Here is a 27,966-nt window from a genome sequence, read left to right on the forward strand (position 1 = left end):
CAGCAGAGAGCATTGGACGTGCAAAGCAGCCCCCTCCCCAAGCCGGGTTCTGAGGGTGAAGCTTGCACACAGGTGCTCAGCAGAGACACAGTAGACAGACAGACTCCTTCCTGTCATTTTATCATTAGACTGGAGAGATGCAGCTGGGAGAGTAGGGGCATCTTTGCCCCATTTTTTGTTGTAGAGAAAATGCACCGGACTCTTTCCCCACTGGGACCATGTTTATTCTAGGTTCTTTTGGATACTTTTTCAGGTTATAGGAATTCTCTTCTAATCATGAATAATTATTTAACTTTACATAACATGATTTTACATAACTTCTTAGATATCTATTGATGTCTGTAATCTGTTGGTGGATTTTCTCATGTTGAATCATCCTTACATACCTGGGATTACCTTTTTTAGTCATAGTGTCATATATTTTATATGCTCTGCTGGATTCGACTTGACAAGATTTTTGTTTGCAGTTTTTTTACACTATATTGAGAATGAAAAGAGTTTCAATTTTTCTTTCTTCTCCTGTGTATGTTTGATTTTGGTGTCGGGGTTATGTTGGCCTCATAGAATGAGTTGGGGGTGGAAGTGTGCATTTCCGTGCTATTATCTGTAAGAGTTTGCATAAAGTTGGGTAATCTGCTTGTAAAATTTGGTAGAAATTTTCTGTGTAGGAACTGTCCCTTCACTTTTTATTTTGAGAAATGTCAAACCTACAAAGTAGTTAAAATAGTAGTAAAACCTTAAACCTTTCCCCTAGAAACACACTGCTGTTAATGTCTGTCATCTTGGCACATGTGTGGATGTGTGTACTGTCCCTTGTTCTCTTGTGTGTGTGTGTATGCATGTACTTTGTGTGTATACATGTACTTGTGTACGTGTGTCTGTGTGTCTGTGTATGCATGTACACACATATACATGTATATACATGTACTTGTGTTTACATATACTTGTGTATGTGTGTATACATGTACTTTGTGTGTGTGTCTATGCTTGGTTTTGTTTTGTTGCATTTTGGCAGAACTGTCTGAAACTAGGCTACAGACATTGCTCAGTACTCGAAAACCTGTAGGAAGATTTTTAACTACTGCTTTGATTTTTTTTTTTTTTTAAGCTTACGGGGCAACTTGTGAGTTTATATTTCTGACTGATGGCTTCACTCTCTCTCTCTCTCACACACGTTCTCCTGGTGCCCCTACCCATGCTTGGCAAGAGCAGGTGAGTTCATTCTGGCTGTTCCCTCTCTCGTGGCCCTTCTCTCCTGCCTTCTGGCCAGGTGGGGGTCCCTGGGATGGCGTGGGGTCTGTATTGCATGGTGAAGAAATAGAGGCAGAGATGTTCCTTGGGTTGCCTGTCAGGGCCACATAGCAGCTAAGTGGCTGAGCTCACGGCAGGGAGGGACCCCTTTTCCTGGTGCATCCTGCCCCAGCTCCTCCTGGAGACTCTGCATCCGGGGTCAGTGGCGGACACACGCACCAGTTCTCGCTCTCATGACTGAGTTCGGCTGAGGATCCCCTGAGCCTCAGTTTGCCTGCCTGCAGGGGACACCTGACAATGCCCACCCCAGAGGTCGTGGGAATAAAGCAAGTGACTGCCAGGTGGGCCTCAACCACAGAAGCACTTGGAGGGGCTCCTAAGGTGGCCTGTGGGTCCCTGGATCTGTAAAGGACCAGGGACCAAGGTTCATTGCTGAGGTGGCTGCCCTCCCAGCTCCAGGGTGGTTGCGCCCCTGGGAACGCGCAGACCACACAACAGGAGAAAGCAGGACACTGCAGTCAGTTTGGGCATCACATGGCTTCTGTCTGGAGCATATGCCATTTAGGCTCTGACTTTCTGTATCAGGGGAGAGATAGTGCCTATTCAAAGAGCCAGTCAGACCATCATTCCCTACTCTACCCTGTGCTCTTGTGGGAGAATGTGTGTGCACAGAGCAGGGGGCGTGGGTCAGCCCCTCCTCTCTGTTCAAAGCCCTCGTGCGGCCACAAGGGAGGGGACCAGGAGGATTCATCTGGGAAGAGGGGTGTTGTGGAGCCTGGAGCCAGCCGCCAACTGTGGGGTCAGAAGGCTGAGCCTGGAGGGAGTATAGGGCTGCCCCCAGTGGTCCCCCGATGAGCGCTGGCCCTGCTGGCCCCTAGATAAGCAGTAACTGGTGGTAGACATTTGCACAGCCGCCGGGGAGGCCCAGAGCTTCCTAGGCCTCTGACTTCACACCTCTAGTGAGGAAATCAGGTTAGATCAGGCACACAAAGGGCCTTTAATCTTTTTGTCTGTTTGCTTTGTAATACATGCTTGGTTATATAAAACTGGGAAAATAACAAAAAAATTGGAAGCGGAAGAAAAAGTCGCCTGGAGCTCCAGCCTGGAGCCAAGCCCCCTCCACGTTAGGCGTGTGTTGTGTTTCTGCCCCGTCTTTCCTCTGTGCCCAGTTTGTGTGTTGTCCAGAGCTGGTGTCAGGTTGTAACACGAACCCTGATGCGGTGCCTTTGCTCATCATGCGTATGTTAAGTGTGCCCCTGTGTCACTGCAGGGTCCCCAGAAGGGCTATCCCAGTTGGCATGGGGTCATCAGATGTAGGTTTCAAGTTCCCTGAGCTCTCTTTAGGCCCTGAACTGTTTGTGACCTGGCAGGGCCGGTGTCCGCTGAGCTGTGCCCTACTGCGTGGGCCTTCTGTGCTGGTCTTGGCTGCTGTGGTGTTTGTCCCTGGCACAGAGGCTGGCGTGGTTGGCAGACGACAGGAGCAGGTGGAGCCAGGCATGTGTGCTGCATGTCCTGGCAGGGCCCGACACTGCCCCTAGGCCACCCTCTCCATCCTTCACGCCACCCTCTTCAGGCCGCAGCAGGTCTGCAGTTAGAGCTTAAGAGGACATGGGAGGACCAACAGAGACCGGGAAGACCGGAAAGGGACCCCGAGAGCTCTCGGCCAAGACTCAAGGTGATGACAGGAGACGAAGGCTCTGGAGGCAGGTCTCAGGCCCCATATGATGTTCAGGTGAAAGTGAAATCTCCCTGCCAGTGTCAGAAGCCAGAAAGTGCCAGGGGGCAGGCATGTGTGAACAGCAGCCCCGTGGGGCCCTGCTGGTTCCAGGCTGGTCACCTCCCGAGCAGCACCTCCCTGGCGAGAGCCCTGCTCAGGAGCCACAGGTGGGAGCCCGGTAGAGTTGGAGGACAGGGGAGCTCCCTACTGCCTTTGGATGGCCCCAGATGGAGCACCGCTTCTGATGATCAGTCGGCAGTCTGGGGCTGGGGCTGACCCTCACCGTGGTGGCTTTGGGAACAGCGGACAAGCTCCCAAAAAGCTGTCAGTCAGTCCTTTGCTTGGTAGAGAGGACATCCCTGGAGAGGCCTGTGCTTGGCTAGGTGGAGTGTAACCCCAGGCTTGGCCACAGCTGGGAGGACACTGCCGGTGGATCCTCTTGTGACCTCAGGCAGGGCAGCCACAGCCTTTCCAGTCAGCTGCCTGGAGGGGTGGTCAGGGCTAGGCATCAATGCTGGGCAGTGTCAGTGATGGCAGCACGTGCGTCCACGGCGGGAGGCCTGCTGTGGGTCTGTGCACCCCCACCCGGCACAGCAGGATCTGTTCCCCCTTGCATCTGCAGGCAGCCTCACCCGTGCCTTCACAGGCAGAGCACCCAAGCCCCCAGTGCTGGACGTGTGACCTGAGAGGTTCTTGAAGGAGGATCACCCTGACCACGCCTCGAGAGCGACTGGCACCACAGGCTGGACGCAGGAGAGCAGACTGAGCTGGGAGCCTGACTGGAGGCCATGCCAGGCCAGACTGCCCCTTGTGGCACCCAGCTCTCGTTGTGGGCCTTTCCTCCCCACTGCATGTGCCCGGGGCTGTGCCCTCTCCAGTGTGTGCTTGCCTGGTGGTTAAGTCACATACACCCCTGCCCCATGAGTGTCCTGAGGGGCCGTGTGAGGGTCCAGTGGGATCACGACGGTCAGGGGGCTTGGGAGAAGAGGGCCAGGCTTCCTGCAGACATGGGATCCTTCCTCTTGGTCACTTGCCTCTGGGGGAAAGCAGGGCTGCAGGCCCAGGAATGCACTCAGAGGGCCCCCTGCCTTCAGGAACACCTTGCCGTCCCCACCTGGTTGGCAATTCCTTGGATTCTCTGTGCCACAGGGCTGGGGGCTGAGGTAGCCTTCTCTGCTTCCCTGAAACTGTGCTAACCTTGTTTATAAACTGAGGGAAGATGTTCACATGCCTGTGAAACTCTGGATGTTGTCAGGGGAGGAGGAAGGGACTGCTGAGATATTTCCTCAGCCTCAACTAGGAAGACTTGTTTTTCTTCATACGTGTTTTTTCAGCAACTTGGAATTTTGAAATAAGGACGAAAATTTCCTTTTTTCTCAGTGATAACCATGTCCTTGCCTTGTTGAAACCACAGCCTCCTTTCTGTTTCCCCCACTACCCATGCACTTAATGAACTACTTTGCTCTTGGTGTGCCCACCCCGACCTGGCTGGACCCCTCCTCTCTACCCTTTGTTTTCTGGGGGTTCGTGAGGAATGCTGCCTCCCACCCCTCACCCTCTGGCAGGCCTGCTCCTACCTGTCCTTCAGACCTCAGGTCAGATCTAGCACATTGGAGGCCCACGTGACCCTGCCCTGGCATCAGGCACCTGACCTCTTGGCGCTTGTTCATCCGGGTGTCTCACGGGCACAGGTCCAGCCCTTCGAATGCTGCCTGAGGGCAGGGCTGCCTTGGTCCTGCAGGTGCTTCTGTGACAGAGATCAGTCCTACCCGAGGGGACCGTGGGGTCCTGCAGAGGACGCCAATCCCAGACACAGACAGATGCGGTCTCAGAGCTCACACACCCATACCTGCCTGGACTGCGGTTTCCTCACCTTTGGAGGCGCCTGAGCTGTGAGATCTGTTACATATAACCTTTCACCAGATCCTTGAAGGAACCTGGGAGGTGCAGGAGACAGTCACGGGCTCATAGGGGCCGATGGCCCTCCCCAGGCCACACGGGTGGAGGTGGGGGGCTGCCCGAGTCTGATGCTTGGCCCGCCAGCTCTGTGAGGATGCCTCGGATCACAGCGCCAGGACACAGAGCCCCATTCCTCACCCTCTTGTTTCTTACACACACAGCCTCCTTACCGGGACAGCCGTTTGGGCGCAGGCAGGGCCTGTGTCCATGCTGGCCCAGGGAGCGGGTTGGGGCTCTTAGCTCCCAGCACCGCCCCTCTGAGCCAGCACTGGGTGTCATTGACAGCCAGGGTGCCCACATGGGTAGGAAGACAGTGTATGAACCTCTAGGGGGAGGTGTGAGGCACAGGGTGCCTGGGAAGGGCCTCCTGCTCTTGTGGGCTTGTGGGAAGGTCCCATCCCAGGTCCCGCAGCCTGGAGGCCAACAGCCCCCTTTCCCGTTCCCCTTTCAGGCAGCCCCACACAATCTGTCAGCCCCCTCCCAACAGCTTGCACATACCAGCCCTGGCAGGTAGGGGGCGCACTGCATGCTAGGGCCATACTGGCACTCTCCCGCAAGTCGTTCCATCCCTTGAGATGCAGAATCCCAGAGGCTCTGGAAGCCAGGTGCTCAGAGAGGCCTGCATCTAGAGCTGTGGACTCACGTGCCCCCGGCCACACTTAGGCCTCCAGCCAGGCCCCCCTCCTTCAGGCAGAAGCTCCTGGGGGCACGGGCTTCTCCCTGGAGTGGGGAGCAAGGGCATAGGGGCAGCGCTGCTGAAGCATTGAGGTGAGGGCTTAGGCAGCCTGGCTCTCAGCCCTACTACTCCTGCCTTGGCAAGGACACGGGGCCCTCATGAGAGTCAAGCCCTGCCCCCGCCCAAGCTCTGCACCTGCATCAGGGTCATCAGCCAGCAGGAGGCAGGGCTGGAGTAGGCTGTGACCAGAGAAAAACCTGTCTGGAGGCCTCCCCAGCATCCCGTGGCAAGGTGCCCAAGTCCAGGGCTGGGCCAAGTCCAGGATCTTGGCTCTTCCTCATCTAGGACAGCTGTCAGGAGGATGCCCCCAGCTGCTGGGGAAAGTGGTTCCGCTCAGCACTGCTAGTTCATCCTCACTGTGGGCCTGGATGTGGTTTTCCTTTATGCAGACCATTCTGACTCTTAATTAACTCACTCTTCTTTAAAGAAAATGAATCATAAATTGTGTCCATGGTTTAGTTTAAAATGCCACCACTGCTGACTGTTGTTTGGCAAGTGATCAGCAGGTGGCCAGGACCAACCATGCCAGGTTATATGATTGTGTGCCTTCTAGGAGGGTGTAGCTCAGCAGGTGAACAGTTCTCACCAGGCAGTTACAGGGTCCAGGGTCCAACTCTGTGGCTGAGTTTTCTATTTAACCTTTCTGGACCTCAGTTTCCTCATCTGCAAAATGGGAATATTTCCTTCCTAAAGAGTGTCTAGAGTGTCCAGAATGACCAGGGTAAAGTATTGAGGGTTCACTTAAGTAATGCAAGTTATTACTGAACTTCTGATACCCAGGCCTGGCTGGCCTCACCTCTGATCATGCCTAGGTCCTCATGCATTGGCCCTTGAGTAGATGGATAAGGTTCAGAGACTAAGATAGGGTGGCAGTTTTTTTCTGTCTTTGAAAAGGAGCCCAGCGTAGGCAGACCAGGCAGGTGGTGCAGCCACAGGAAACACCGGGAACCCAGGCTTTTTCTCTTGCTCTACCATCCCCAGAAAGCATTGTTCTGCCTCATGGCCCAAGGCGGCTGCTGGCACTCTGCAGTCACATCCACATTCCAGCCAATGGGAGCAAAACAATGGGGAGGTGTCTCTCCTGATGGCCAGGCTGAGTCACACAGCCACACCTGGCTACAAGACACTTCCTGAGCATCTTCCTCCTCAGGGATTTCCATGCTGTTTCCAAAGCCTGTGGAGTCACCTGGGGGCCCACATGAGCAGCCCTCCCTGTAGCTGGACTTTCCCCATTGTCTGTAAGAATTCAGCTCACTGGGTGAGCCAACGAGGGCCTCCCCACTTTGCTGGAGGTAGGTGGGGCAGGGAGCAGAGTTGTGAGACCGGCTGGGCACCAGCCTGCAGGAGGCCACATGCCTCCAGGTATGCCTGCTGCTGGAGAAGGAAGACTGGGCTCCCATGCCCAGGTGGCCTTGGGCCATCATTTATCTTCCCGCCCATCCAGCTAGGATGACCAGTGAAGGGCCGGGCCTGTCTCAGAGCTTCCATTCTGGTTCTGCCATAGATGGTGTCAGCTTTAGGTTCTGTCTGTCCTGGGCATCCAGGGCATAGGGGCTCTGGGAGGAGGCGAGAACTGGCCTGCCTGCCTGCACATAGCACCCAGCCACTGATGTTAGGGGCCACTCTCCCAACCCAGGTATTTTGGGAAGCAGAATCGGTGAACTGACTAAAATAACGGCTGTGAGTTCACAGCTGCTGTGCAAACACATGGGCCAGGAAGGACGGCCTTAGGCCAGCCTTTCCTGTATATGGAGGGGGGCTCCCCACCTGTGCTGCCAGCCCAGCACTTGATGATCTGCAGGTGGCACAGGGCGGGGGGCATGCTCTGGAGTAGGGAGGTGAGTGCTGGTCGGAGCCAGTGGAGGCTGGCCATTGACTCATCAGCTGCTTCACTCTTGTGCTCCCGGGAGTGGTCCTGTGCCCTATCCTTGCCACTCTGATCAGAGTGGGGCCCACCTCTTCTCCCAGCAGACTCCACTCGCTTGCACCCGCACTGCCCCTGCAGCCATGGTGAGGAGAGAGAGGTGACGTGCCCCCAGGGAGCTGTTCCCGTGGCCCTTTCCCATGACAGGAAGGGGAGGGGGCAGCAGCCCCACACCTCAGCGGCTTCCACCTCACCGTGGGAATAGGAGCTAGGTCAGGCTTGGGCTTTTTTTAAGACACCAAATCCCTCGTCTGTATTCTGTGCTGCATTGTTTTATGGCGTGAGTGCACTCCTTGGAGCTGGCCTGACCTGCATGCAGCATCTGCCAAAGCCAGGGGACCACTGGGGGTGGCAAGCGGTGCCAGGCCACAGGCCCTGGGGGGCACCTGGCCTGAGGTCAGCAGCACTGATTGCCGGCAGGAGCTCAGCTCAGTGAGCTGATTAACTCAGCTGGTTCATGCCATGATCCCCTGAAGGTTACAGTTTTCTTGCTGGGAGCGGGACCCAGAGCTTGGTGAGGGAGCCGGCTCCCCTAAGCCGGCCCATGGCAAATTCTCCCCTGGGTCCTCCCTCTGAAGTTCCAGAGACTTCTCAGAGTGTGGTTTAAAAACAACTAACCATCTGGATCCTGGCTTCACAGTGTGGCCTTTGTCCTCATGAAGGGACCTCTTGGCCCTGAGAGACCACAGTATGCAGCTGGGGTGGAGGGGGCCTTGGGTGCCCCTCACAGAGTTTCCCTTGCTGCTCTGGAACCCCAAAGCCCATCCTGGGGGGAGAAAGTGGCAGTGAAGCCTATCCCCCTATACATTAATTTTTTTTTCACTGACTGTGTATCTGGAAGTAATACAGTATTTTTTTTTTAAAAAAAGAGAGGGTGTTATAATTCTAATCCTAAATAACAGTGTCCTCACCTGTAATTAGGGAGCTACAACTCTGTTAATGCAGGTAGAAAAATCCACCTTTGTTTCAGGGTCCGAGTTTGTTTCTGTGAGTTAGACCTTGTTCACAAACGCCTGCCCTCAGAGCCCACCACCCAGGAGGGGAGAGGGCGGCTGGCATCCTGTCACAGAGGACACATGAGCACAGACCTTGCAAAGCTGGCCCTTGTTGATGGCCTCTTTGCACCCCAGGCAACAGGGATGTTTTATAACCTTTATTACTTGTTTCAGTTACTTAAATAATGTGTGCTCACTGCAGGCAATGCCGAAGCATAAAAAAGAAAATTTTAAAATCACCTATTTGGGCATATGAGTGTTCACTTTTCTTTAAGTTTGAAGTTTTTCATTATAAAATGTTAGAAAAGATCCATAGTTTCACCATCCTGAGAGCCTCTTTGTAGTGCCTTCCCATCCTGGGTGGGGATCACAGGTCACAGGTGTCACCACATAGGTGGGCAAAGGCTTGCTCCATGCCAGCAGCCTTGTGCCTTGTGCCCTTGGCCTTTGTCCTCATGAAGGGACTTCTGGACCCTGAGAGACCACAGTATGCAGCTGGGGTGGACTGTCTGCCATGTGTGTCTGCCATCAACTTATGCATCCATATCTCCCATGTTACCAACATGCCACCAACATGCAACAACCTCACCATTACTCAGCCTTTCTCTTTAGGGCAGATTTCCTTCTAGAAGTATAATTACTCATCTAGCCACAGACTTGTGTACCCACCTCAGCTCTGGGCTCCCAGAAGGAGGGTCAGAAGTGGGGTTTGGGTCAAACCCACACTTGGGCAGAAGAGAGAAAATAAAGCCCCTTCACTGCAGGTATGACCTGTGGAAGGGGAGGGGCCATCTCTGCTTCAGAGCACAGGTGCTAGCTCTAGTTTCCTCATCATTGATAAAGTGCGAGGGATACAAAGCCGACCTTCCAATTGGGACATGGGCTCCAGCTTGCCCGATGCCCGCTGCAGGTGCAGGAGGGAGCAGGCTTACGAGGACAGAGTGAGAAGGGTTCTCTCCCTGATCCCAGCCCTGCAGCAGGGTCAACTCCTCAGCCCCTGCCATTCAGCCACTTCAAAGCTGTCACTTTCCAAGGAAGGACCACAAAGCTGCATCTTGCAGAATTTTCCCAGAGGCCATCACTCACGCTTTGTTGTTGTTGAGCCGAGCGGCAAGAGATGTCTTAGTCCCCCCACCAGGATTGAACCCACGCCCTCTGCAGTGGAAGCACAGAGTCTTCACCACCAGACTGCCAGGGAGGTCCCAGAACTCAGACTCTTAAAACTGTAGAGTGGGCCAGTCCTTGTTAGTGGTGTTTGCACCCAAGAACAAAACACACTGCTTGTCCACTGGGACGTACGTGGCTATGGGATGCACTGAACCAGGACACACAAAAATGTCAGAACAGCCAAGGTTGCAGAAAGCATTAAACGAAGCGTAATTAAACGCAAGGAAGCGTGACACGGGAGGTTCATGTGTGGGCTGTCGGCTGCTTGCAGTCCATGCAGGCTAGAATTATTTCACAGCCTGAAGTTTCTCTGAAGTCCCATGTTCTGTCTTTGAAATCCATGTGAATTTTGCACGCTGTGCCATTCCGCATCTGAGCTTGTTTTCCTGTAAATGAACAAGACCCTTCTGTGTCTGGCCCTGCCTGCGCCTCAAGCCTGTACTGCCCACTTCTCAAGTCACGAAAGGCCGTGTCCCCACTGTCTCTGAGAAGCCCTCCTGACCTCCCCCTTGGTGAGCCGTGCCATTCATTACCTCCTACCATGCTTGTGGGTTCTGCCCCTCCCAGCCCAGAGCACTCTGAGAGCCCTGCCCGCTCTGAGCCTGAAAGGGGGAAAGTGTCTGGGGTTGGGCTGTGCCTAGCTTGTGGTGGGCATGGTGGCCGTGGACATTGGTGCCGTCGTTGGGGCCCTGGGGACACTGCTGGTCCATGTCCTTTGCCGTGCATTCATGGAGTGCCTTGGGACCTGAGTGCCAGGGCAGGGCCACGGACTTCCACTGCCTCCTCTTCCTCACTTCCCCACCCAGCTGCAGCCATGCCCACTGTGGATCCTCCCGGTTCCCAGGAGACCAACCCCAGCCCACTGAGTTCCATGGGCCGCTTCAGTGTTGGAGACAGGCTGAGCGTGAGGCCCCCTGCCTTTGCTCCAGGGAGTGGAGTGCACTGTTTGCTGGCCCTCTTTGCACCCCAAAGCCCTCTTCGATGGGAAACCGGCCAGCAGCCCAGACCTTCGGCTCCAGAGGAGTTGTGGTCCCTCCCGGAGTCAGGAGCAGCTGGCTGGTGATCATGGGGTTAGTTCACAAGCCTCAGGGCAGCCCCGACTGACCCAGAATGCTGGCCACCCTCACGGTCCCCAGAGGTGATGCCCACAGGGGTCCTCCCCTCCCCCGTGGAGCCTCTGCCTATTCACATTAGCAGGTGTGACAGAGTGGGGGTGAGGGAGGAGCTGGGGGTGAAGGAGGAGCTGCAGACACCTGGAGTTGGCTGGCACAGAAGTGGAGGGGAACCAGTACACTTTGACAAAGCCCTCCAGGGCCTTCGCAGGCTGCCCTGGAGAACCTTGGTTTTAAAACTGCTTTCCTTATCACAAAGTGTTTGGGGCACACAAAAGAAATATGTCCCAAATATGTCCCAAACATACATACATGAATGTATGTAGGGACTAAAGTATAAAGATGAACCCCTCGCTGCCTGTCTAAAGCACGAGGACGTGAACAATGCCATGGAAGCCACCGTGCCCACCTCCCCCCAACAGACCAAAGCTAACCTCTGACTTGAACTTTCCTGTGAATCACATCATCTCATCTTGTTAATACTTTAACAGTATTTTAACATCACCTTTTCTTGTACCACTAAATAGTATTTTCTTTGGTTTTATTTTTAGAAGCTTGATAAAGCATAGGGCTTCTCTGGTGGCTCCGACAGTAGTACTCTTCTATGTTCTCTTAATTTGCTTTTTTCCTGCGACATCTTATTCATCACATTTACCCACGCTGCTGTGAGTAGCTGTAGTTTGTTCCTTTTGTCACTGAGCTGTGCTCTGTTGGAAGAATGTACCCTGTTTGTGGATGCATGCCTCTGCGGAGGATGTTTGGGGCTGTCACCAGCAGTGTGCTGTGGATGGTCTTGTCCACATCGCCCAGAGCTCACAGACAAGGGTTCCCCAGGATGTGTGCCTAGGAGAGGACTCGAGGGTCATAGGGTGGTTGTGTGTGCCGTCAACCTTCCTGTGAAGTCACTCCGTGACAGCTGTCCCCAATAAACATCCCATAAGCAGTTGTTGAAAGTTATCATTGCCCCATTTCTGATTTGCCACTCCAGCAGGTATCCCATTGTGGCTGAGGGTGCTGTTTCCTCAGTGCCTAATGAAGGGGGGCATCTCTCCATATGTTTTCTTAGCCAGTTTCCTCATTGTTTTACTTTTAATGGTTTTAGTTATAAGAATTCACACACATGCTTAAAGACAAATAGCTCCAAGAGGTTTATGACAAAAACCAGCAGATCTGGTTTTCCTTTCCAGCTTCCCCAAAGAACCTCTTGCAGCTCTCTTCACTAGTCTCATGTCAGACTTCCCTGGTGGTAGAGAGGTTAAAAATCCACCTGCCAATGCAGGGACACGGGTTTGCTTTCCAGTCTGGGAAGATTCCACACGCCACAGGGTGGCTAAGCCCATTCGCCACAACTACTGGCCCATGTGCCTAGAGCCTGTGCTCCCCAACAAGAGAAGCCACTGCAATGAGAAGCTTGTGCACTGCAGGACAAGAGTAGCCCCCGCTCGCTGCAACTACAGAAAACTTGAGCACAGCAATGAAGACCAAGTGCAGCCAAAAATAAATAAATGGAGAATGGCCTTCATGTTTTTACTTCATGTTTCTCAACCATGTTTAGTGCTGTTTCTTGTTTTTAATATTTATTTGTTTAGGTGCTCTTAGTTGCAGCACGCAGGATCTTCCATCTTCATTGCAGCACGCACGATATTTAGTTGCAGCATGCAGGATCTTTGTTGCAGCATGTAAAATCTTTAGCTGTGGCATATGGGATCTAGTTCCCTGACCAGAGATCAAACCCAGGCCTCCTGCATTGGGAGCTCGGAGTCTTCGCCACTGGACCACCCAGGAAAATCCTGTAGTGCTGTTTCTTGATTACTTTAAACATTATCGGTGCACTTTCTGTTCTGGTGGATGAGGTAGGTTCTTACGCCCTTATCTTTCTCCGCACCCCCACCCATCCTCCAAGGAGAGTTAAAGCTCAAGTTTTTATTAAATTAGTAACCACCGTTTACATCCTGATGTCTCAAAAACCAGTGTTTTTCTTCTGAGTCTAGTATACTTGATTTTCTTGGTATACTTGGCTTTCTTTTTTATGTAACTTTTCATTTTTACTGGATGTAATGATTGCCCTTCTTTTTACTTGGTTTGTCTTCCATCTTCATAGACTTGTTTTTTCCAAATGATTTCAAAGATCTGCCGTGTATCTACCATACCATGTGTTTTTTTCCACAAATGCTCTGTGGTGTGGGGTAATCTGTCCATGCCCCCTTTTTCTAGAACCTCGTCCCTCTACTCCTGACAGGCCAAGTGGGATGCCCAGGGGATATCGGGGATCTCCCTGGGTTCCAGCTCCTGTCTCCTACACATTTTTTTTTTTTAATTTACTAAATGAGGTACACATTCCAGTATCTTCCTAGAGCAGGATTCACAGAAAATACATTTTCTAAGCCTTCGTTGGTGTGAAAATGTCTCTCCTCTCCCCTTACACTTGGTTGATAGCTTGGCTAGACATGAGATCCATTTGGTCATTTCCTGCCAGCATTTTGAAGCCATTGTTCCATAGACTCTTAGCATCTGGTGGTCCACAGAGAAGCTGAGTCCCATTCTGACAACCAACCCTCTTTACACATTCTGGTTTTCTGTCCACATGCTTCATGGGTCGTCTCTATAATCCTGGGTCTGATCTCCACATTCATTCGCTAGGCGGTGGGTGAGCCATTTCACTCTAGATGAATTAAGGACTCTACTTCTCGCTGTTTTTTTCATCATCTCCCCCCCTGTGTCCTTTCTCCCCTCCTCTGGAACTCTTACAGGCTAGCACTTGGACGGCCTGGATGGGCAGATCCTGCTGGAGGGTGAGAGGCAGGATGCCCCCTATTTGTGAGGGACCCCAGATGTGAGTGCAGGAGGAACTTCGCTCTGGGCAGAGACTCTGCACTTTCCTCTGGTGTGGGGCTGGGGCAGGGGTTAGCTTAGCCTGGGCACTCGGCGGCAGGGGCTGGTCTCCCATGAACGTGCAGCCTGTGGTTTGGCGGCCTGCCCAGTTGCTGGTGTCTCTGAGCCATGAGCACCTCCAGAAAACACACATCCAGTCTCATCCTGGGCAGGGAACTGTCTGGATGGAGGAGGGAGAGGAGTGTCATCTGGGGGTCTTCTGCCCTCCCCACCCTGCGCTGCACCTCCCCTCTGCTCACTTTTGATCAGTGCCCTTGCTCCCCCTTTCCGAAGATGGTAAGCCAGAACATAAATAGCTGACATATCTGCTGATATGTATAATGGGCAAAGGAGGGCAGAGATGGGAGCCGGGGCTCAGGACAGCAGGTAGCCGGGCACAGGCCTGTAGCACAGATGCCCCTTCCTTACAGTTTGGGCAGATGGCATCTTGAGGGATGTGAGGGTTGGAACAGTTGCTGGGAGATGATACAAATGATAAGTTATGGCTCACCCAGTGGGTCCTGAGCTGGGTGATCTCCTGGTGCCCCTCCCCCACTGGACCACTGCAGGAGCCCAGAGTGGAGTGGGCCCAATGGGAGGCCCTGACCTAGGGTGTCTGTGACTTCTGAGTGGCCCCGCTGGGTGACACCAAGCCTGCCCCCATGAAAGCTCTTTTAAACTGCTGGTTCCTCATGGCTTTGGGACCACCCTCCACCCCCTGGGGGGAAGAGTCAAGTTGTCCCTAGCAAGGCATGATGCCTAGGGCTCAGGAGAAGGTCCTAGAGAGGACCCTGGACCAGGGTTCAAGAGGGCGCCACAGCTGGGCTCTACAAGACGCTGCTGCAGTGGTCACACTCTGCATTAGACGTGGTGGTCCATGATCTTTACAGGTCATGCCACATTCCACACCTGAGTTTCTCATTTGGCAGTGGCCCTTGGAGAACTGAGATGTGGGGGCCAGCACTCCCCGGAGCTCCTACAGTGTAAATGCTGAGCAGTCAGACTCAGGACTGCAGCCTGCCCCCTCTTTCACCCCCAGACAGTCCCTGTGTTTCCAGCCCCTGCCTGGCAACCCAGCCTCACCTCCCCCTCCCCGTCTCGTTGCAGGAAGTTCTACTACATCACCTTGCTGCGAGACCCGGTGTCGCGCTACCTGAGCGAGTGGCGGCACGTGCAGCGGGGGGCCACCTGGAAGACGTCGCTACACATGTGCGACGGGCGCACACCGACCCCCGAGGAGCTGCCGCCCTGCTATGAGGGCACGGATTGGTCGGGCTGCACGCTGCAGGAGTTCATGGACTGCCCATACAACCTGGCCAACAACCGCCAGGTGCGCATGCTGGCCGATCTGAGCCTAGTGGGCTGCTACAACCTGTCCTTCATCCCCGAGGGCAAGCGGGCCCAGCTGCTGCTGGACAGCGCCAAGAAGAATCTGCGGGGCATGGCCTTCTTCGGCCTGACCGAGTTCCAGCGCAAGACGCAGTACCTGTTCGAGCGGACGTTCAACCTCAAGTTCATCCGGCCCTTCATGCAGTACAACAGCACGCGGGCGGGCGGCGTGGAGGTGGGCGAGGACACCATCCGGCGCATCGAGGAGCTCAACGACCTGGACATGCAGCTGTACGACTACGCCCGGGACCTCTTTCAGCAGCGCTACCAGTACAAGCGGCAGCTGGAGCGCCGGCAGCAGCGCCTCCGGAGCCGCGAGGAGCGCCTATTGCACCGGGCCAAGGAGGCGCCGCCACGGGGGGATGCCGAGGAACCCGGCCGCGTGCCCACGGAGGACTACATGAGCCACATCATCGAGAAGTGGTAGTGGCGGCTGGCAAAGGGGAGTGGGGCTGGACAGACTGACCAACACACACGGCCCCCAGAACTCTGGGAAGAGGACCCCCATCTGCTAGCCAGAAGACAGATGCGCCTTGAGCGGTGGAGGAGTAAGCCGGGCGGGTGGGTTCTTCCCGCCCTGCCAGGCTGGGGTCTGAGAAATCAGCATGGGAAGTGTGTTGAAGGACCCCCCACCTGGCCTGCAGGGCTGGGAGCAAGTGGGTACCCACTCTCCAGGCCCCCACCTCATGGTGACAAAAGCCACAGGTTTGAAGACTAGAAAAGGCCCGTGTGGTAGAGAGAGGACCTGCCAGGTCAGGTGTGTGGCACGCCCACCAGGCACACAGCCACCCAGCAGCCCCTCAGCCTCCAGGGAAACCCTTGCCCTTGGGCCTTTGGGGGACATAGGCAGCCCTCTGAGGTAGCCTCAGGAATGGAACCCTCAGCTCACCCGTCTTCAAGGCCAGGGCCCGCCTCTTGTAAAGCCAAGATGTTTCTAGTCTAGCCCCTGGGCAGCCCACTCCCCTCTCTAACCCAAGGTCGAAACCCACAGTGTGGCGTCATGCTTTGGGTAAGGAGATCAAAGCACATCACCTGGGGCCCCTTGCCCCCTCCCACGGGCAGAGGGCATCCCAGGAGTAGGAAGGCCATGGCTGAGGACCGCGCTGCCTGTGACCGAGCAGACCACCCAGCCTGCAGCTCAGATGGGTAGGGGGTGGAAATCCAGAGCTCTGCCTGACCCCGGTCTCCTTCCTGACCCTCTGGGCTTTATTAGTGGACTGCCCCTGGCTCCAAGCCCACCACTTGGGCATTTACTTGAGGTTACACCCCATTGCTCCCACAACCCTGTGTGTAAAGTTCAGTCAGGCCTCCACTGGCTAGATCACTGTAGACCATGGCCATGCCCGCAAGCCATAGTTTGGGGCCATGGTGGCTCAGGACAGCCAGGATAGGGTACACAGTTCTTTAAGATTCTCAGCTGGAGTTGGAAGAAACAGCTCCGGATGGCTTCCTTGTGTCCAGATACACAACCCCCCATCCCAGCCTCTCCCCGCATTTTCCTACGCCCTTGCCCATACCAGCTGGTCAGGCCTGTCCCCACAGCCCTGCAGATTGGAGAAGCCATGTTCAGTCCATTGCAAACACTTGCCCCACGCCCATCCCTCCAATGTTCGAGGGGGCCAGGCCAGCGTCGCCTCTGGATGTACCCCCCTCTGTGAGACCTGAGATCTGGGGAGCAGAGTGTGAGCCCCACACCCGAGGTGGACAGGCTCCTCTTCTGTCCAATAGAGGACTCATACGTGACTCGAGGAGGTGAGGGCCACAGCAGCCTCCTGGGCAGATCCCCCTTGGGTTCTCTGCCCCAGGTTCCCCCAGCCACCCCAGCTGCCCTACTGTGGAGGGAGAGAGTGGGAGCAGGGACCCTTCCACAGCACCGGAAAGTTAGGGTGTTGTCAAATGAGGTGGCTACCCAGGAGGCAGAATCTTTACCGCTTGTCTGGCATAGGGGCTTCCTATGCCACTGGCCACTTCCAGTGGCTTCCTCCACTGGCCATTTCATCCTGCAGTTCAAGGGCAGAGCGGTCAGCAGACCCCCAGTGTGGACACATCATGTTGAGGAGGTGAGCGCCAGGTGACTCAGTGGCTCTTTTGAAGGGATATGAAAGTCAGCATGGGGATCTGCTGATACTTATGTGAGGTGGGCGTGCTCGAGGTTCACAAGAGCCCTGAGGTCTCACACAAGCACTGCAGTGGCCTCCCGCTAGGAGGAAAGCTCAGCTGTGTTCTGCCTGAGCCCCTGGCACCCAGCCAGTAACCTGGCTCCATCAGCCCTCCTCAAGGCGAGCTCCTGAGTGTGAGGGCCTGAGTGCAGGATCTGTTTGTACATAATGGAACGTTGTAGCTTATGGCCCATTGTCCCAAGTCACACGGTCTCCTCGGGTTCTCCACTGCATCCAGAAGGAGGTCCTGGCTCCAGCCGACACCCTGATGGGTGTCAGAGTGCCAGCTGGCGTCACCCTCAGCTGCTGGGGTCTCCCGTCTAGCACTGCCTGCTCAGGACACCTGCTCTGGGGCGAAGGCTTCTTATGCCCGCAGCATCTCCTCCAATGCTACGGGCTGGGGCTTCAGGAAAGGGTGGCCTCCTGGCCTCTTCCAGGGCTGAGGGACAGAAGCAAACGTGCGGTGAGCGGACAGCTCCCCCCATGCCGGCCTGCAGCGTCCTCTCGGAGGAGGAGTCAGGGACAGCAGTACTGTCCGAGCAATGAGTCTGTGAACTTTTTTGGGAACTGGAAGTCTTTAACTTGAACCCAGGAGCATTTAAAGCTTTATTTATTTATAGCTTCTTATTAAAAAAAAAAAAAGTGTTGAGAAGAAACCTTTTGGTGACTCATACAAAAAAATGAGTTGATGGAAACGCAAGTCATAATCATCTAATTGTTTTTGTCTAGGTCAAAATGAATGTTAGCAGATGAAATAAACCCTGAAAAGGAGCACTGGTATGTGTGGTCTGTGGTCACATAGCAGCCCACGTGGCATGGTGCCTGTCCCAGTTTGATTTTTGAAATGTGTTTGTGAGCCAGGAATCACAGGAGCAGATGGGCTTCCCTCAGGAGCAAGAGGCCCAGTAAGAGGCTTTAACGCACTGTGTCACTATGCCTTGCTTTGTGAAAGTAAGAGATGTGACTGTCATCACCACAAAGAGTAACTTCGGGAACTCCCTGGCGGTCCAGTGGTCAGGACTCAACACTCTCACTGCCAAGGGCTCGGAGTTGTTCTCTGGTTGGGGAACTAAGATTCCACAAGCCTCGCAGCATTGCCAAAAAAAGCTCATTAATTATAGGACTCAAAAAGATGCTGCTGCTGCTGCTGCTGCTGCTAAGTCACTTCAGTCGTGTCCAACTCTGCGATGGCAGCCCACCAGGCTCCTCTGTCCCTGGGATTCTCCAGGCAAGAACACTGGGGTGGGTTGCCATTTCCTTCTCCACCGAAAAGATGAGTCCAGCTTAAAGGAAGGCCCACACCATGTGTTTATTTTCTTAGTACCTCTTTCCCCTCAACTTTTAACTTTAAAAGATTGCAAATGACAGATTGAAAAAGTAGTTCATGGACATCAGAAAGCCTTCCTCGAGATTTGCCTGGGTTGACACCATGTCGTGTTTTATTCTCCTGCACTCCCACTCGCTTTCTGTCTCTCTGCACATGCGTCACACACGTTCACAGGGACGTTTTTTCAAAACATTAGAAAATAAATTTTAAATAATGTTATAAAATATCCCCAGAATATTTCTAAATACTTCAGTAAAAATCCTCCTAAAAATGACATTCTTTCACACACACACACAGACATCATATTCCTAAAATTTAACATACAATAATAATATTAGCTGATATATAGGCCACATCCAGATTTTCTAATTATCCCCACACTGTGTCCAGAATGTTTGTGTGATCCTTATGGCACTGTCTGTCTTGCCTCTACTGTGTCCTTCAGCTGGGCGAGTCTCATGTGCCCCTCTTCTTCATCCATCTCAGCCTTGACATTTTCACATAGGCCAGTTGTCTCTGACAAGGTCAGAGCGTGTTTTCTCATGATCAGATTCAGTGAAAGGTCTGGGGCATCAATGCTGCACAGATGTGGTAACTCCCTGGCTGCCAGCACTGATGAATTTTAGTTCTCTGTCCCACAGGATGGGGAGGAAGGCCCTTGCTCGATTTCTGGGTCCTGATGTGCTCACAGGCCTCAATGGCTTTTTCTCCATGGACATGGATCCGTTGGGCTTGGAGGTGAGGCTGGCTGTTGCTGGAGGGTGTAGGGCCAGGGACCAGTGTACCAGCCCCTGCACTTTCCCCCGCAGGCACAGCCACATGCAAGACTCTAGAAGGGCTATGTCCTGACCCCCAGGCCTGAGGGGCCCCCTCTCCCTCCCCTTCCCAAAATCTGTATCTGGATACTCCTGCCTTGTGCGTGCAGGAGCAAGACTGGTGGCCCAGGCTTCCTCCCCACCCCTGCCTGCAGCGAAGAGGACAATACGGTCACAGCTGAGACCACGGAGGTGCCAGTGGGCACAGGTGGCCACCTCCTGGTCCCCCGAGCTCCCTCTCCTACGTGGGAGAGGCATAGAGGGGAGCAGACACAGCTGTGCCTTAAGATCCAAATACAGAGTGTGTTCTCAGCCACCCGAGCCTGCGAGGGAGTGTCCTCTCATAGCAAAGCACAGTGTTGGGGAGAGGCATAGCCAGCCGCCCCCTGCCCACCCAGAGGAAGCCCAGAGTGGACGCCCCGTGCAGCCCCCACTTCAGCCCAACCCCGGACACCTCCTTCAGCCAACCCAAGAGGTTCCTCCCACTGCGGTGGCTCCATGCAGCCCCGCAGGGCCAATGTGTGAAAAGACACAGGCCGAATCAATCCTGAAAACACCTCCCCACAATGGTATTTTCACCTTCTGTTTGAAGTTGAAGGTCACTTCCTAGTCTTCCTGCACTGACTGCAGCCTCCACCCTGTGAGCCCATCCACCTCTCTGGTCCCCCAACCCTCCCCTCTGACCTTGCTCCTCCTTGATCTCGCCCCCATACCCTCTCCCCTTCCCCCACCCTCACAGCCAGCCGCCCCCCAGCCCAGCCTCCCCGCCCCTGCATCCCTTGCTGTTTCCTCTTCACACCAGACACCCCAGCAGTGGGTCCTCGGCCCCCAACCTTGGGGCAAGCGCACAGACTCTCGACACTCCGAGCGAGGTTCCTGCTGGGGAGGCAGTCCCGAATGACCCACCCAGGCAGGTGCCCTTTGCATGGGAATGAGAGGACCCTCCTCCCAGCCCAGAGCACAGGGGGTCCTTGGGAGCCATCACCAACACTGAGAGACACCTCCCAGAGCACACTCCTGGTCTCGGGGACCTCCAAGACCAGAAGCCTTGGGAAGATCACGGGGAGCCTTGGCCAGCACCCCGGACTGGCCAGGCCCCCTACACACAAGCTCCTGCCCTAGCAGGTGTGGCTCAGAGGGCCTTGCCCTTGGCATGGGGGCCAGGTCTGGTTCCCCTCCATGCTGCAGCAACAGACATAGCCTCTGGGAGAACAGCCTGTTGTCGGGTCAGGCTCAGATTCAAGTGGCTGGTGTCGGCCATTCTCCATGACAGGGAGGGTTGCTGAAAGGGCTCACCTTCTTCTGGAAGAGAAGAAACTGGGTGAAGACAGCAGAGTGGGGCCACACCAAGCCACAAGTCAGCCCTGACCAGCGACCAGCCACTGGGGAGCCCTGACCCTCCCCATGACCAACTCAGTCTCACCCACTGCCGGGCCTCACAAGGAGTAAAGCCATGCGGGCTAAGGGTCTGCTGCAGAAACAGCCAAGGACGGTCCTCTTGCTTTCTTCCCCTCAGAGGACCGAGATGAGTTTCCAGGTCCCTGCCCACCACAACCATCCATCCCCACCTCGTCAGTGCCACGTGGTCTCCTGGCCCCACCCCCGCTGGGCGTCCCACTTCCTGCACCTCCAGCCCAGCCCACCCGGTCCCCGGGCTTCTCTTCTCAGGCTGCAGGTGGGACCCAGGCTCCTGGTAGGCCCAGAGGAGGGGTCTAAATACACAGCATTGCCCAACTTGCTCCCAAACAGGCCCTTTTTAAAGAAATTGTTCATATATGACTTTAAGTTTCCATTCTCTTTGAAGTGTGATTGAATTTTTAAAATACGTCTGTTCAAGTTAACAGACTCTCCCGGTTAGAACCAGTGTGTAGGGATCCTCTCCTGGTTTCCCTCCCCTCTGGGAGGCGTCTAGGCACAGGGGACTTTCCTATCCCCCAGTGATGGGTGGCAAGGTGCTCACGCATGCCCCCGGCCGTCCCCCCAATACCTTGTCAAGAAGGCCATCGGGGCCCAGCCAGGACCGCCAGCTTCTGTCCTCACCAACTCCACTGTGAGGTGTCCAGAGCAGTCTGAACTTGGGGTGATCCCCTTATCTTGAACAAGGCACAGAGATCTCCCCCAAGTCTGGCCCTCCAGCCCCTCCCCCTGCCACAGGGACCCTGACACCAGCAGGCATAGGGTTCTTAAACTCCCCCCAGACAGGTATCCCCAGCCCACCAGTCATGGGAGGCCAGCTCACTGCCCTGGCTATCCCGCCACTCCACCTCAGCTGACCCGTCCAGTGAACACACAGCTCCAAGGCCCCAGACAAGTCACACAAGGTCCCCTTTCCTTCTACTCCCTCTCAGCCCAGCCACTCTGTTTCCAGTACCTGGCCCTGGCCAAGGCCATGGGCATGGAGCACTGAGACCCACTGGGCCTCCCCTTTATCTCTACCTAAGAGGACTCCACCCCAGGCCCCCAGCAGCTTCTCCCTTTGAAGGGCCTGTCCTCACCTACCCCTCACCCCACCTTCCACCCCACCCCGCTCTTCGACCTGTCATGGGACCCTGAGATTTCTCTGTGAAAGGAAGACTAGAGACTGAAAAACTCTTCTTTAGCAAACAAAAAGCCAAGCATTTAAGGCACAACCTCTCCAAGACTCGAGGGAGCCGGCCTGGAGCCTTGTGGCTGGGGCTCCTAGGGTTGCTTTGTTCTGTGTGACGCACACCCCTCCCCAGAAGCCACAGGCCCAGATTTAGGACTCAGGGGCTCCAGACAATATTGTGTGCTGAAGCGTCAGCTTGGCACTTTCACAGTGCCATCTCTGGGGAGTGCCTCAAGGAGGCTCTGGCCAGAGGGCTTCCCGTGCAGCAGAAGCTAGCTTGTACAACTCACACATTGTTCTCGAAGAAGGACTTGAATGTGCAGTGTGCCCTTGTGCTTCCAGAGCACGTTGAGAGATCCTACATGTAACATGGCCTGGACGTTGCCCTTTTTCAGCTGGCACTCCACACAGGAAGTGATCGCCACATCAAAAGATTTTCAAACTCAGTCATCAGAGACTGCTGGTTACCCCTTAATATTTGTCCTCCTCCCCTCCTTCCTAAGCAATAGAGCCTCCATGAATCAGTGGGAGCACAACCAGCCAGCGTCAAGACTACACCTCCGAGCCCCTTACAATGACACGTGGCTATACCACATCACTCTGACTGACGGTATGCAAGAGGAGATGACGTGTGCAGTTTTAGGAAATAATACTGGAGGAAGAAGTGGACCCTTCTTCCTTCCTCCTACAGATTGGCTACAATGAAGATATGATGGCTGGAGGTCAAGCAGCCATCTTAGCCCATGAGGTAAAAGCCTGTGCTGAAGATGACAGAGCAACAAGTTTGGTCTCTAATGATTATGAAACTGCCCTACAAGCTCTGAGCTGTCCACTCCATGTAAGAGACCTGTACCTAATGTGGGCAACTGCTGCCCACAACTTCCTTCACCCTCAACTGAACCTAGTCCTATCTGCAATGGGCCACATGGCATGATCACTGAAGGTGATATTCCTGCAGAGGGAACCCAGCTGAAGGCACCAGCCAAGGGACAACACAGCCACTCCACTGACTGCTGAGGGTGTGCTGCTCCAAGGATGCCCTGGCCTCACCCACGTGGATCTGTTCCACAGGTGGAGTGGGCCTTTTTCCTGTATATACTTTGGTACCTTCTGAATTTTGGAACATGTGAATGAATTACCTATTCAAAATATAGATGGCTGAAATAAAAATAAAAACAAAATGAAAGATAAACACAATTCAAAACTATGATTTTCTCAGAGTTGACAGAGCAGGGAGCAGGTGGGACTCTGGCTGGAGGAATAAGGGAATTTCAAGTTTGCCTATAACATTTTATGTGTTACAGATAGAAAACAAGGCACATCAAAGAATAACAATTGTCACTTCTGGGTGGTGGGCACAGGGCAGGGAGGCTGTCAAGTTATTCTCTGCATTTTCTGCATGATTTCTGTCTCTCAAGATGAAACCATCATTGTGAAAAGCCTGCATTCAGGCAGGCACCAAGCTCGGGTAACTCAGGCTTCAGACTCCTAATGCACGAAGGAGCCAAGGAGACAGGCAAGGCCACGGACTCCCGGCTGAGATGTGGGGCTGAGGAATGTGGGGTTTGGAAACTTTGTTTCACATCATTTTGCTGGATGAGTAATGGAGCAGTCGCAATGGTCCCTGGTGTGGGCTCAGCCTGCCCACACATCCATTTGTCCCTTTCACTGAAGCTCCAAGTGTTCCCCCATTGGCCTCTCTTGACACTTGGAGTCAGGGGGCTCCTCACTACTGACCCTCATGAGGGGGCTTATCACCAGCTTATGGGGATTAAAAAAGTCCTGGCTCCCTGCTTGACCTTCCTTTTATCCTGCCTCCTGCAGGGGGCTTGAGTAAACTAGGATCCCCACTTGACCTTTGCCAGTGGTGGTGGGGGCAAGGCCACAGGTTCTTCCATGACGATTGGCTGGAATAGGGTGGTTATAGCCTAAAGGTTTTCCGTTCTGCTAGACTGCCCCTTTCCTGGTCTTTTGACTATGACAGCAGGTTTCCTTAGGACTTTGCTGCCTATGCCCACTGGCACTTCTGGGTTCCTGGCTGTTTCTGCTCCAATTCTGGGATACATGAGGCAAAAAGAAAACTCAGGAACTTACTACCATGTCACTCCTTGGGTTTCAAAGTCCTTAGCTGTTGTATCTTCTTTTCTTTGCCATTTAGAGCCTAGATAGATAGAGAGACATGAGAGATAGATGGGCTTCCCCAGTGGCTCAGTGGTAAAGAATCTGCCTGCAAAGCAGGAGCCACAGGAGATGAGGGTTCAAACCCTGGGTTGGGAAGATCGCCTGGAGGAGGGCATGGCAACCAACTGCCGTATTCTTGCCTGGAGAATTCCATGGACAGAGGAGCCTGGCAGGCTATAGTCCATGGGGTCACAAAAAGCAACTTAGCATGCATGGATGATAGCTAGGTATAATAGAAGGATATATAGATGATATATGTTATGTATAATATATATTATAGATAGATTTTCTGTATCAGTTCAGTTCAGTCGCTCAGTCGTGTCCGACTCTTTGCGACCCCATGAATTGCAGCACGCCAGGCCTCCCTGTCCATCACCAACTCCCGGAGTCTACCCAAACCCATGTCCATCGAGTCGGTGATGCCATCCAACCATCTCATCCTCTGTCTCCCCTTCTCCTCCTGCCCCCAATCCTACCCAGCATTAGGGTCTTTTCCAATGAGTCAACTCTTCGCATGAGGTGGCCAAAGTATTGGAGTTTCAGCTTCAACATCAGACCTTCCAATGAATACCCAGGACTGATTTCTTTTAGGATGAATTGATTGGATTTCCTTGCAGTCCAAGGGACTCTCAAGAGTCTTCTCCAACACCACAGTTCAAAAGCATCAGTTCTGCGGTGCTCAGCTTTCTTCACCGTCCAGCTCTCACATCCATACATGACTACTGGAAAAACCATAGCCTTGACTAGACGGACTTTTGTTGGCAAAGTAGTGTCTCTGCTTTTAAATATGCTATCTAGGTTGGCCATAACCTTCCTTCCAAGGAGTAAGCATCTTTTAATTTCATGGCTGCAGTCACAGTAAGCAGTGATTCTGGAGCCACAAAAAATAAAGTCTGACACTGTTTCCACTGTTTCCCCATCTATTTCCCATGAAGTGATGGGACCAGATGCCATGATCTTAGTTTTCTGAACGTTGAGCTTTAAGCCAACTTTTTCACTCTCCTCTTTCACTTTCATCAAGAGGCTCTTTAGTTCTTCTTCACTTTCTGCCATAAGGGTGGTGTCATCCGCATATCTGAGGTTATTGATATTTCTCCCAGCAATCTTGATTCCAGCTTGTGTTTCTTCCAGCCCAGCGTTTCTCATGATTTACTCTGCATATAAGTTAAATAAGCAGGGTGACAATATACAGCCTTGACGGACTCCTTTTCCTATTTGGAACCAGTCCGTTGTTCCATGTCCAGTTCAAACTGTTGCTTCCTGACCTGCATACAGGTTTCTCAAGAGACAGGTCAGGTGGTCTGGTATTCCCATCTCTTTCAGAATTTTCCACAGTTTATTGTGATCCACACAGTCAGAGGCTTTGGCATAGTCAATAAAGCAGAAATAAATGTTTTTCTGGAACTCTCTTGCTTTTTCGATGATCCAGTGGATATTGGCAATTTGATCTCTGGTTCCTCTGCCTTTTCTAAAACCAGCTTGAACATCTGGAAGTTCACGGTTCACGTATTGCTGAAGCCTGGCTTGGAGAATTTTGAGCATTACTTTACTAGCATGTGAGATGAGTGCAATTGTGCGGTAGTTTGAGCATTCTTTGGCATTGCCTTTCTTTGGGATTGGAACGAAAACTGACCTTTTCCAGTCCTGTGGCCACTTCTGAGTTTTCCAAATTTGCTGGCATATCGAGTGCAGCACTTTCACAGCATCACCTTTGAGGATATGAAATAGCTCAACTGGAATTCCATCACCTCCACTAGCTTTGTTCGTAGTGATGCTTTCTAAGGCCCACTTGACTTCACATTTCAGAATGTCTGGCTCTAGGTGAGTGATCACACCATCGTGATTATTTGGGTCATGAAGATCTTTTTTTGTACAGTTCTTCTGTGTATTCTTGCCACATCTTCTTAATATCTTCTGCTTCTGTTAGGTCCATAGCATTTCTGTCCTTTATCGAGCCCATCTTTGCATGATATGTTCCTTTGGTATCTCTAATTTTCTTGAAGAGATCTCTAGTCTTTCCCAATCTGTTGTTTTCCTCTATTTCTTTGCATTGATCACTGAGGAAGGCTTTCTTATCTCTCCTTGCTATTCTTTGGAACTCTGCATTCAGATGGGAATATCTTTCCTTTCCTCCTTTGCTTTTCGCTTCTCTTCTCTTCCCAGCTATCTGTAAGGCCTCCTCAGACAGCCATTTTGCTTTTTTGCATTTCTTTTCCATGGGGATTTTCTTGATCTCTGTCTCCTGTAAAATGTCACGAACCTCTGTCCATAGTTCATCAGGCACTCTGTCTATCAGGTCTAGTCCCTTAAATCTATTTGTCACTTCCACTGTATACTCATAAGGGATTTGCTCTAGGTCATACCTGAATGGTCTAGTGGTTTTCCCTACTTTCTTCAATTTAAGTCTGAATTTGGCAATAAGGAGTTCATGATCTGAGCCACAGTCTGCTCCTGGTCTTGTTTTTGCTGACTGTATAGAGCTTCTCCACCTTTGGCTGAAAAGAATATAATCACTCTGATTTCGGTGTTGACCATCTGGTGATGTCCACGTGTAGAGTCTTCTCTTGTGTTGTTGGAATAGGGTGTTTGCTATTACCAGTGCGTTCTCGTGGCAAAACTCGTGGCCTTTGCCCTGCTTCATTCTGTACTCCAAGGCCAAACTTGCCTGTTACACCAGGTGTTTCTTGACTTCCTACTTTTGCATTCCAGTCCCCTATAATGAAAAGGACATCTTTTTTGGGTGTTAGTTCTAGAAGGTCTTGTAGGTCTTCATAGAACCGTTCAACTTCAGCTTCTTCGGCGTTACTGGTCGGGGCATAGACTTGGATTACCGTGATATTGAATGGTTTGCCTTGGAAACGAACAGAGATCATTCTATCGTTTTTGAGATTGCATCCAAGTACTGCATTTTGGACTCTTTTGTTGACCATGATGGCTACTTCATTTCTTCTAAGGGATTCTTGCCCACTGTAGTAGATATAATGGTCATCTGAGTTAAATTCACCCATTCCAGTCCATCTTAGTTCACTGATTCCTAGAATGTCGACGTTCACTCTTGCCATCTCCTGTTTGACCACTTCCAATTTGCCTTGATTCATGGAACTAACATTCCAGGTTCTTATGCAATATTGCTCTTTACAGCATCGGACTTTGCGTCTATCACCAGTCACATCCACAGTTGGGTATCGTTTTTGCTTTGGCTCCATCCCATCATTCTTTCTGGAGTTATTTCTCCACTGATCTCCATTAGCATATTGAGCACCCACTGACCCGGGGCGTTCATCTTTCAGTGTCCTATCTTTTTGTCTTTTCATACTGTTCATGGGCTCGGCTCATGACAGCTCGGCGCAGAAGCGAGGCGGCTGCCACGGCTCAGCACAGAAGCATGGCCGAGAGGAGCTAGGCCAGGCCAGGGGCCAGGAGCCAGGGGTGGCAGCCGAGAGGGGCTAGGCCTGGCCGGCGGCCGAGGGCGGCGGCCGACAGGGGCTAGGCTGGGCCAGGGGCCGGGGGCGGCGGCCGACAGGGGCTAGGCCGGGCCGGGGGCTGGGGGCCGGCTGTGGCAGCGAGAGGAATTTACCCAAGGCCCAAGGTAAGAGAAACCCAAATAAGATGGTAAGTGTTGTGAGAGGGCATCAGAGGGCAGACACACTGAAACTAAAATTACAGAAAACTAGCTAATCTGATCACACGGACCACAGTCTTGTCTATCTCAATGAAACTAAGCCATGCCGTGTGGGGCCACCCAAGACGGATAGGTCATGGTGGAGAGGTCTGAC

The 27,966-nt window shown here is 53.1% G+C and overlaps 1 protein-coding gene across 1 annotated transcript in view; it reads left to right on the forward strand.

The window, feature by feature from the left end:
• Positions 1 to 18,054, forward strand: part of HS6ST1 (heparan sulfate 6-O-sulfotransferase 1) — a 39,422-nt gene extending 21,368 nt beyond the window's left edge. Inside the window, exon 3 of the mRNA XM_081575814.1 lies at positions 14,840 to 18,054. Within this exon, the coding sequence (XP_081431940.1) occupies positions 14,840 to 15,548 (709 nt within the window). The 3' untranslated portion in view covers positions 15,549 to 18,054. The remainder of the gene's footprint in view (positions 1 to 14,839) is intronic.
• Positions 18,055 to 27,966: the final 9,912 nt, after the last annotated feature.

This window comes from Giraffa tippelskirchi, chromosome 3 (assembly GCF_054371585.1).
Source record: "Giraffa tippelskirchi isolate mGirTip1 chromosome 3, T2T-mGirTip1v1.2.pri, whole genome shotgun sequence".
NCBI lineage: Eukaryota > Metazoa > Chordata > Mammalia > Artiodactyla > Giraffidae > Giraffa > Giraffa tippelskirchi.